The sequence below is a fragment of the Mizuhopecten yessoensis genome, unplaced genomic scaffold (genome assembly GCF_002113885.1).
Source record: "Mizuhopecten yessoensis strain PY_sf001 unplaced genomic scaffold, ASM211388v2 scaffold10639, whole genome shotgun sequence".
NCBI classification, from domain to species: Eukaryota; Metazoa; Mollusca; class Bivalvia; order Pectinida; family Pectinidae; genus Mizuhopecten; species Mizuhopecten yessoensis.
In genome coordinates, this window is record NW_018408647.1 from 101,105 (window position 1) to 112,773 (window position 11,669).

Genomic DNA, 11,669 nt, shown 5'->3' on the forward strand with positions numbered 1-11,669 from the left:
GGTGAAGGGGTTATATCAAAGGACAGGTACCATAGGGGTGAAGGGGTTATATCAAAGGACAGGTACCATAGGGGTGAAGGGGTTATATCAAAGGACAGGTACCATAGGGGTGAAGGGGTTATATCAAAGGACAGGTACCATAGAGGTGAAGGGGTTATATCAAAGGACAGGTACCATAGGGGTGAAGGGGTTATATCAAAGGACAGGTATCATAGGGGTGAAGGGGTTACGGAAGGAACCAAGGCTTTCAATAATTTTCTTTTATATCAATATTAATTTTATCTTTTAACTCACTTGGAAGAAAACAGCACTGCATTTATGAATTCATTTTACAATTCTTTCACAGAGTCAGAAAAGTAATGAAGCGCAGTTGAAGTTGAGCATCAAGGACCAAAAGAAGAATCTGGATATTTTACATAAGGCTTTTGAGGAGAACAAAATCTCCAAGGATCTGTATGCTGTGAGTAACATTTACCTCTCTATCCTGTGTCCTTATTTTGCCTCTATGAATGACAGCAAAGTCTGACATTTCAGGCAGTTTCTGGATCTGGTCAGTCAGAAGTGTTTAGAAGGTGGCTTTAGTAATTTAGAATATTACCTATTGTAATTATTGCAACTATATCTGAAGCAATGTTAAATAAATGTCATGGTTATACGGGAATTAGCTTGTTTACCTGTCTGTAGGCAATACGTGTCCTTACTGCTCGTTATAAATACATGTCATGGTTATACGGTAATTAGCTTGTCTGCTTGTCTGTAGGCAATATGTGTCCTTACTGCTCGTTACATATACATGTCATGGTTATACGGTAATTAGCTTGTCTGCCTGTCTGTAGGCAATATGTGTCCTTACTGCTCGTTATAAATACATGTCATGGTTATACGGTGACAAATGCAGTCATGATATTAGAATAGACCCTGGGGTCTGACTGAACCCCGACGGACCTAGTTTCTTAGTCACAGCTTGGAAACGGTTGAGATCCCCACCCTATAACCATATTATATACAATTGCCGAGTATAAAGAGATGAATGCACATATGCTTCCAGGATGGCCTTGGGGTCTGCCCCACCCTTGGAGACTTAATCCCTGGGTCATAACTTCGAAATGGTTTAGATCCCCACCCCAAAACCATATATACAATTGTTGGGCATAAAGAGACGAATGCAGTCATTATATTCGAATTGACCCCAGGGTCTGCCTCACACTTGCAGACTTAACCCCTGGGTCATAACTTAGAAACGGTTGAGATCCCCATCCCTAAACTATAAATACAAATGATGGACAAAACGAGACGAATGCAGTCATGGTATTAGAATTGATCCTGGGGTCTTGTCACAACCCTAGGGACCTAGTTTCTGAGTCACAGCTTGGAAACAGTTGAGATCCCCACCCCATAACCAAACATAAAATTGCTCGACATGAAAAATCTAATACAGATATGCTACATATTCTCTTGGATCTCATTTGGAGAATATTTTGCCATAATTGCTTATATATCCAGGTGAGTGATACAGGCCCTCTGGGCCTCTTGTTTTGATGTGGAAGTCTATTCAAAACATCGTCCACTCTCTTTGTTAAATCATGTACAAATAGATACAATGAAGCTGATGACAGGTGTACATTGATTTGCCAAGGGTTTCCAAGAGGGGAGGGGTTACATAACAACCCGGTAAATAGGATGATCATCATAACAGTTCTGAACACATGCAGTTACACTGTTAAGGTTTATTGTGCATTGATGACAACTCTGCTCTTAATCTTGTTCCTGTTCTTCATTTCATTAATTATTGTTTACAGATGGCTGTGTCATTGATTAAGAAGGCGATGGTGGTCCCACAGAAGCGGCTACGCTACCTCGTAGAGCAGTACATAGCCTTCCAAACTGTCCATGAGACAAAGAGTAAGTGTTACACTACCTCGTAGAGCAGTACATAGCCTTCCAAACTGTCCATGAGACTAAGAGTAAGTGTTACACTACATCGTAGAGCAGTACATAGCCTTCCAAACTGTCTATGAGACTAAGAGTAGGGGTTACGCTACCTCGTAGAGCAGTACCTAGCCTTTCAAACTGTCCATGAGACTAAGGGTAAGAGTTACGCTACCTCGTAGAGCAGTACATGGCCTTCCAAACTGTCCATGAGTCTAAGAGTAAGTGTTACGCTTCCTCGTAGAGCAGTACCTAGCCTTCCAAACTGTCCATGAGACTAAGAGTTAGTGTTACGCTACCTTGTAGAGCAGTACATAGCCTTCCAAACTGTCCATGAGACTAAGAGTAAGTGTTACGCTAACTCGTAGAGCAGTACCTAGCCTTCCAAACTGGCCATGAGACTAAGAGTTAGTGTTACGCTCCCTTGTAGAGCAGTACATAGCCTTCCAAACTGTACATGAGACTAAGAGTAAGTGTTACGCTAACTCGTAGAGCAGTACCTAGCCTTCCAACCTGTCCATGAGACTAAGAGTAAGTGTTATGCTACCTCGTAGAGCAGTACATAGCCCTCCAAACTGTCCATGAGACTAAGAGTACGTGTTACGCTACCTCGTAGAGCAGTACCTAGCCTCCCAAACTGTCCATGAGACTAAGAGTTAGTGTTACGCTACCTCGTAGAGCAGTACCTAGCCTTTCAAACTGTCCATGAGACTAAGAGTAAGTGTTATGCTACCTCGTAGAGCAGTACATAGCCCTCCAACCTGTCCATGAGACTAAGAGTAAGTGTTACGCTCCCTCGTAGAGCAGTACCTAGCCTTCCAACCTGTCCATGAGACTAAGAGTAAGTGTTACGCTAACTCGTAGAGCAGTACCTAGCCTTCCAAACTGGCCATGAGACTAAGAGTTAGTGTTACGCTACATTGTAGAGCAGTACATAGCCTTCCAAACTGTACATGAGACTAAGAGTAAGTGTTACGCTACCTCGTAGAGCAGTACATAACCTTCCAAACTGTCCATGAGATTAAGAGTAAGTGTTGGAAATTTACCAAGAAACTTACGCCCAGTCAAATATCAGACCTCTGGTAAAATCTATGGCAGCTTTCATTTATCGTGATTCAAATGGTTGGACCAGAGTTGTTCGTTTACGAAATTAGGTCGGACCTAGTAATTTGATGCTGTTTTCAGGCAAGCCTTGACAAAGCCTTGCAAGGCCTGCATAAACATTTGCAGGTCCGTCAGGATTTATACCTGAAAATGTTACATTTAAAAAAAGACAAACCAGTTGAACTGGATACGTGAAAAGGGGCCCAGATTTGTCCAGTGTTAACCTTGCCTTTCAGATGTAATTGCTATATATGGTTCTCTGTACATACTGTTATTTGCTATTATGAAAAATTTGTCCTCATTACAGAGGACGAGAAAAAAAAAGGCCAAATCAAATGTGAAAATTACCTGGTATAATACAATAGTTGGTACAGTTATCTATTGAAAATAAGTACAAGAGAGAGAAAAACAAAACTTTTTCTGTGACCATAATAAACATTGGCAGATCTTTGTTACATCACAGAGGCTATAAGTAAGTTCTACATTTTACATAAAATTCTGTCAGAGCTGATATACATGCCTGTATTGGTACAGCACTGGGATGATATACAGAGTTTGTATTTACTGAGTAGCATTTATATGTACTCGAGCATGAGAGAGAGAAAGAACATATTTTTATGATAAAAAGTGATTTCTCCAAACTTAACAAAAAACATTTATATTGTTTGGATAAGTGCTGTTTGGATACCAGAGGTGTTGGTAAATCAACATTTAACCCTTTCATCACTGTAGACCATAATGGACTCATTTAGATCAATGCATGGTAGAGTCTACTAAAGTTATGTAGGGGTGAAAGGGTTAATTGTTGAGTAAAACCTTGTTATGCCATCATTTGTCCAGAGAAATGTTGGAGTATAAAGGGGTTTGGCAACAAATTTAGGGAAACCTATCAAGGTATTCTTAAGAAAAGGAGAAAAGCAGATTTTAAAATAATTATGTTGGCAGTGTGTGAGGTGGCTTATGAAATAAAAATAAATAAATATATAACATTCAATATAGAGCCCTATCTAGCTAACATAAGCCACTCTAAAGCGCTGCACAGTACATAGATACACAATTAATTAAATACAATAAGCATAACATTAATCAATACAATTTTTGAGGTATTCGTAGGAGCTGCCTTATCAAGCACTAACTATTAGTCCTATGCCATCTGGCTAATATCTCCCTATGTGTGTGCTGGATATGTAATGTGAAATAATGGACATTATATTGAGGATTTGCTGTATTCGTCTCTGAGAAACGTCTTGTTCATGATTTGTGATATGTAAGATACTGTGTTTTCCCAGAGCGTGTGAAGTTGATTCTGAGTGACGAACACTTGGGCCAGGAGATGAGAAAAGACATCATCAGCTACATGAAACGGATTGACCAGAAGTTTCACATGAGTATGTCTATGTGGCATGAACAGATGGCGTCCCTGGAAAAGGAACGAAGAAATCTCTTCCAAACCATCTGGAAAGTGTAAGTTCAATGTGTATCCCGATATATTGTCATAGGAAAGATGTGCTCGATTTTATAATAAGTTGTTGTCGGAATGTTATCAAACTTAATCATATATAATATGGATCACATGGATTTAAGATTTTTGTCAGACCAACCATCAATTAATTCCCAACACTATTAAAAGCCTGTTTTATGCTTATTAGGGCCCCGTATCGGAGAAACAGGTGCCCTATAGTAATCACTCTCTGTCTGTCTGTCTGTCTGTCCGTCCACAAATTTTGTTCCTGGCTATTAACTTTGGTATTAATTGACCGATTTACATGAAACTTGGTCATGGTCAAGATGTTTAGTTAACAAAAATACACACTCAGGTAAAAATTCAAGGTCAAAGGTCAAGCTCATTAGGTTCAAAGGTCAAGGTCTATTTTTGCATTTTTTCACTGGTGAACATTTTGTTATGACACTATGAAGCAATGTTGCTCAGAATTAAACAAGGAGTCAGTTGACTAAAGGTCAAGGTCACTGGGTCAAAGGTCAAGGTCAAATTTTGTATCTTTTCCCTGATGAACATTTTGTTATGACATTATGAAGCAAAGTTGGTCAGAATTCCACAAAGAGTCAACTGACGTATTGTCAAGGTCAGTAGATCAAAGGTCAAGGTCAAATTTAGTATCATTTCACTGATGAACATTTTGTTATGACACTATGAAGCAATGTTGGTCAGAATTAAATAAGGAGTCAACTGAACAAAGGTCAAGGTCATTTGGATCAAAAGTCAAGGTTAAATTTTGTATCTTTCCACTGGTGAATAATTCGTTATGATGCTTTGAAGCAATGTTGGTCAGAATTCCACAAAGAGTCAACTGACTTATTGTCAAGGTCAGTAGATCAAAGGTCAAGGTCAAATTTAGTATCATTTCACTGATGAACATTTTGTTATGACACTGTAAAGCAATGTTGGTCAGAATTAAACAAGGATTCAAAGGTCAAGGTCACTGGGTCAAAGGTCAAGGTCAAATTTTGTATCTTTTCCCTCATGAACATTTTGTTATGTTATTATGAAGCAAAGTTGTTCAGAACTTAACACCTAGTCAATTGACCTAAGGTCAAGGTAACGCGGTCCAAAGGGTCAAGGTCAAGAACAAGTTTTGTATTTTTCACTGATGAACATTTTGTTATGATATTATGAAGCAAAGTTGGTCGGAATCAAAGAATAAGTCAACTGACCAAAAGATCAGGGTCACTGGGTTAAAGGTCAAGGTCATTTGGGTCCAAAGGTCAAAGACAAAGTAGATCTCTGACTTTGACCCTGGCTCTTGATGGAGGAGGTATTTAAAGTCAAATAAAACATATCAAAGCTAACAAATGAGTATTGCACCAGTATTTACATTTCTGTTAGCCTAGCAAATATGGAGGTGGAAGGAAACAAGACTCACGTCATAGTACATGTTAAATGTATATTTTGCTTCCTTGCGATTCTTTTTTAAGTCCAAATATCAGACGTCAAGTTCAGCTATATGGGCAGATTGCTTCTTGATGATTATGGCGGATATATTGCCACAAGACGGGGCCCTTACTGACCTGTCAGTATTCTAGTTGGCATATCTGTTTGAATTTGTAGTAATTTACAAAGTTAAAACACCAACCAGAATGAGATACATAAAAATAGGCTTTAAAAAAATATTGCGGTACAGCAATATTCATCTCTGTATTGTTGTACGATACAATATACCTGTTTTCTGATATATTGTGACAGCCCTATTAATTCCACAGTTCCTCTCAATTAAGAATTTGTTTATTTAAATATGAAAGAAGCATCATTACAACAAACATTTGTAAAAACATAATATACCTAGTAATTTTATGCGAAGGGCAAATTTAATATTGGGCGAAAATGGATTTTACAGTCAGGGCAAAAAATGTTTAATGAAATGAATATTGGAAGGGATCTGTTGTTTACATACCTTCCAGCACACCAAATAACAAAACAGTCAGAACGGGTTCACTAAAAAATATTGACAATAATGGTTAATGATTTATATTGCCGTTCATGGTTAATTACAGTAATTTTGATACAAAATATTTGATACAAAATGCCATTAAGGTGTAAAACGCTCTAAATTTGACGCCAATATAAAGCTCGTGTTCAAATTGGTAACCATGTTGGACTTACAATAAAATGTGGGGAGAAAACATTTATTGGTTCTGCATCAGAATATCAAACTGAAAATGATGTTGTTGCTGCAAAAATTATCAGAGAATTTCTTTCTCCAGTGAGGTAGTTAGTTCTCATGCATAATTATCTTATGTTGTCAGTGTTCAAAATTTCATAACTGGCAAAACTCTTTCTCCTACCCAAGTATGAAGTTGAAAGTTCTACAGTTTAATGTGTGGTTGTTAGCTTTCTTACCCCAGTTTACTATGAGATATGGGGTGTTGAGCTTTCCTACCCCAGTTTACTTTGAGATTTGGGGTGTTGAGCTTTCCTACCACAGTTTACAATGAAATATGGGGTGTTGGGCTTTTCTACCACAGTATACTATGAGATCAGGGTGTTGAGCTTTCCTACCCCAGTTTACTAGGTGATAAGGGTGTTGAGCTTTCCTACCACAGTTTACTATGAAATATGGGGTGTTGAGTTTTCCTGCCCCAGTTTACTATGTGATAAGGGTGTTGAGGTTTCCTACCCCAGTATACTATGAGATATGGGGTGTTGAGCTTTTCTACCCCAGTTTACTATGAGATATGGGGTGTTGAGCTTTCCTACCTCAGTTTACTATGAGATATGGGGTGTTGAGCTTTTCTACCCAAGTTTACAATGAGAAATGGGTTGTTGAAATTGTCATAGCTAACAGATTATCTTTCTCCTGTCTAGGTTTACCAACGTTGTCACGGAGACCGGCCTGTTGTTGGTGCACCCTCTTCTGAAGGGTGATGGTGAGAACTCTATGTACAACCGGCTAGCATGTGCTCTAAACAAAGACCAGCTTAGACATATGCTCACCAAACGAAGAACCGCTTCAGGATTCAGCCGGATGCCGGCATCTGTCAATGGTTACAACGCTATAAATTCACACAAATTGAATAAAACATGGCAGACTCAGGTATGCACTTGACAAAATTTGGGATAGGAATGTTTGGCTGTTCCACTTTGTTTTCTCTATTTTGGAGATGGTTCACAAAATATTCTATTGGTATTCACAACTCCTAAATTACATAACTGCAAGGGTGGAATATAATAAAAATCTAATTTAACAAAACTTCCGTCAATGAGTAGTAAAAATAAGTTCCCAACATCAACCACAACATCAAAGGAAAACACTTACGACATAATGTTGCACTTGTCAACATTTCCCATTAGTAAGATGACCTGGTCCGAAGGACCGAGGTGAGCTTGTGCCATACTGTGGCGTCCATCGTCCGTCTGGTTGTCATCTATCAACGATTTCTTCAAACAACTTCTTCTTTATAACCGCTTATTGGAATTCAACCACATTTGACTGGAAGCATCCCTAGATGGTAGGGATTCAAAACTGGTGCTGAGGGGTGGGCCAATAAGAGGTCATTTGGCCATATTGATGTAAGCAACTTCTTCTCTGGACCGAAGATGTCCCTGCAGGTAGGGCATAAGAATTGTACCTGCTGCCCCAATTGCATGATCGTAAGAGGTGACTTAATATGGGATCTTATCTTTTCTCTTCTTTCTAGACAACTTTCTTCTTCCTAATGTCTCCCTTGACAATGCCTCACTTTTGGCCTTTAGTTGAGCGTTCGCCCACGGGTGCTGTGAGAAAGGCTTTGGGTTCTGTCCCCTGGCCGAGGCATACCAAAGTCTATAAAAATGGCAGCAATTTAGGAGTGGGACGACTGGTTCGCCCGTTGTCAGTATAATGTGACCGGGTGGGGTGTCCTGCTGGGTGTCTTCGGCAGTATGTTTCAGTGAGATAGCACTATAAAGTCGGCATCAGTTCTGCGCTATCACAAGGAGACGAGACAAACACGAACATATCGCTGCCTCCCAAAACACACAAGCATACACTTCACGCATGCATCATACACACAGGGGAGGCCGTCCTTAAATGACCATAGCTGTTGATAGGACGTTAAACGATGCCAAACCAAACCAAACTCTGTACCTTAGAGAAGGATATCATCCATTTTTGGTTTGGATTGAAAATTGTACAAATAGAGGAGGGGTTGCCCCTCTATGGAATGAGGGATGGGGCCAAAAAAGGGTCATTTTGCCATATTGCTTTAAGCAACTTCTTCTCTGAAACTAAGAGTAGGACATCATTCATTTTTTGTCGGAAGCATTCTTAGGTGGCTAGGATTCAAAATCTAACAAATGGAGGGGCGGGTCCAAAAAGGGGTAATTTGGCTTTATGGAAAGTGACTTCCTTCTCTTGAACTAAGAGATGAAAATCAACAATATTTGGTAGAAAGCATTCTCAGGTGGTGGGGATACAAAATTGTACAAATACAACGGGCTGAGGAGTTGGGCCAAAAAGGGTACTTTTGCCATATTTCTATAAATGTTTTCTTCTCAGGACCTAATGGATGCTTGTCTATCATATTTAGTTGGATGCATGATCTGTTAATATCAGCTGGTGGGACTTCAAATTTTACCAGTTGAAGGGCTGACCCCCCAGGGGGCGGAGGCGGTTGGCCAAAAAGGGTACTTGTCAATCATATTTGGTTGGATGTATTATCAGATGGGACTTCATTTTTTTCCAGTTGAAAGGATAACTCCCCAGGGGGTTGAGGGGCAGGGCCAAAAACATTTTTTCCAGTTGAAGGGATAACTCCCCAGGGGGTTGAGGGGCAGGGCCAAAAAGAGTTTCTAACTTGGAAATGATAAAGATCCCCGCCCTACACCATATACAATATATCTGAGTATAAAGAGACAAAATCTTCCAGAATGGCTCCAGGGTCTGGCCCCGGCCATGGAGAATAAGTTGCTTGGTCATAGCTTTTAAACGGCTGAGATCTCCACTACAACTATATATACACAATTGCTAGGCACAAAGCGACAGATACAATAATGACATTAGAATTGACTCTGGGGTCCTGCCACACCTGTAGGGACTTGTTCCTTGGTCATAACTTTCAAACTGTTGAGATCCCTACCCTGAAGCCATACATACAATTGCTGGGCATAAAAAGACAAACACAGTCATAACAATGCATTAGTTTGGTTTGTTTGTGTTTTACGTCCTTTTAACAGCTATGATCATTTAAGGACATGCATGGCATTATAATTAACCCTGGGGTCTGGCCACACCCTCAAGGATGTATTCCCTAGGTCATAACATTGAAACGTTTGAGATCCCCACCCTATTATAATATAAAATTGCTGACCATAATGATTTGAATACACATGCTGGCAGGATTGGACCAAGGGAATGATCCTATTTGCCATACTACTTAAAATAAATTAAAAAAAAATAAAAAATAAAATAAAAAAAGTTTCAAAAAATAGAAATAGTGAGGAAGTCGGGAAACTGCAAAAAAAAAAGTTTTTAACAATGGCCTTATTGGGATGATATTTCCTGTACTGAAATGATATGCTGTAATCACCAGCTTCACATTGTATATGCAGAGTTATGGCCCTTTGTTCACCCTATGTCACTTTTTCTTGGGCTTTTCTCATATACTTTCCCCTACATTTGCCATCTTTTGCATGCAGGTATGTTTTGAATGGAAGAGTAAAACATACTAGGCCTTGTCCCCAACCATTTACAGAGTTATAGCCTTTAGCCTTGTCCCCAACCATTTACAGAGTGAGAGCCTTTAGCCTTGTCCCCAACCATTGACAGAGTTATAGCCTTTTTAGCCTTGTCCCCAACCATTGACAGAGTTATAGCCTTTTTAGCCTTGTCCCCAACCATTGACAGAGTTATAGCCTTTTTAGCCTTGTCCCCAACCATTGACAGAGTTATAGCCTTTCTAGCCTTGTCCCCAACCATTGACAGAGTTATAGCCTTTCTAGCCTTGTCCCCAACCATTGACAGAGTTATAGCCTTTTTAGCCTTGTCCACAACCATTGACAGAGTTATAGCCTTTAGCCTTGTCCCCAACCAGTTACAGAGTTATAGCCTTTAGCCTTGTCCCCGAATATTGATAGAGTTATAGCCTTTAGCCTTGTCCCCGACCCTTGCCAGAGTTATAGCCTTTAGCCTTGTCCCCAACCAGTTACAGAGTTATAGCCTTTAGCCTTGTCCCCAACCAGTTACAGAGTTATAGCCTTTAGCCTTGTCCCCGTCCATTTACAGAGTTATAGCCTTTAGCCTTGTCCCTAACCATTTACAGAGTTATAGCCTTTAGCCTTGTCCCTAACCATTTACAGAGTTATAGCCTTTAGCCTTGTCCCTAACCATTTACAGAGTTATAGCCTTTAGCCTTGTCCCTAACCATTTACAGAGTTATAGCCTTTAGCCTTGTCCCCGTCCATTTACAGAGTTATAGCCTTTAGCCTTGTCCCTAACCATTTACAGAGTTATAGCCTTTAGCCTTGTCCCCGTCCATTTACAGAGTTATAGCCTTTAGCCTTGTCCCCGTCCATTTACAGAGTTATAGCCTTTAGCCTTGTCCCCGACCCTTGCCAGAGTTATAGCCTTTAGCCTTGTCCCCAACCAGTTACAGAGTTATAGCCTTTAGCCTTGTCCCCAAATATTGACAGAGTTATAGCCTTTAGCCTTGTCCCCAAATATTGACAGAGTTATAGCCTTCAGCCTTGTCCCCAACCATTTACAGAGTAATAGCCTTTAGCCTGTCCCCAACCATTTACAGAGTTATAGCCTTTGGCTTGTCCCCAACCATTTACAGAGTTATAGCCTTAAGCCTTGTCCCCGACCATTGACAGAGTTATAGCCTTTAGCCTTGTCCCCAAATATTGACAGAGTTATAGCCTTCAGCCTTGTCCCCAACCATTTACAGAGTAATAGCCTTTAGCCTGTCCCCAACCATTTACAGAGTTATAGCCTTTAGCCTTGTCCCCNTGTCCCCAACCACTTACAGAGTTATAGCCTTTAGCCTTGTCCCCGACCATTTACAGAGTTATAGCCTTTAGCCTTGTCCCCAACCATTTACAGAGTTATAGCCTTTAGCCTTGTCCCCGACCATTTACAGAGTTATAGCCTTTAGCCTTGTCCCCAACCATTTACAGAGTTATAGCCTTTAGCCTTGTCCCC

The 11,669-nt window shown here is 40.1% G+C and overlaps 1 protein-coding gene across 1 annotated transcript in view; it reads left to right on the plus strand.

Annotated features, from left to right (window-relative positions):
• The window catches only part of LOC110461597 (myosin-3-like), a 67,018-nt gene that overhangs the window by 43,755 nt on the left and 11,594 nt on the right, over positions 1-11,669 (plus strand). Inside the window, exons 24-27 of the mRNA XM_021515136.1 lie at positions 347-460; positions 1,800-1,902; positions 4,323-4,497; positions 7,355-7,583. Coding sequence (XP_021370811.1) covers positions 347-460; positions 1,800-1,902; positions 4,323-4,497; positions 7,355-7,583 — 621 coding nt within the window. The remainder of the gene's footprint in view (positions 1-346; positions 461-1,799; positions 1,903-4,322; positions 4,498-7,354; positions 7,584-11,669) is intronic.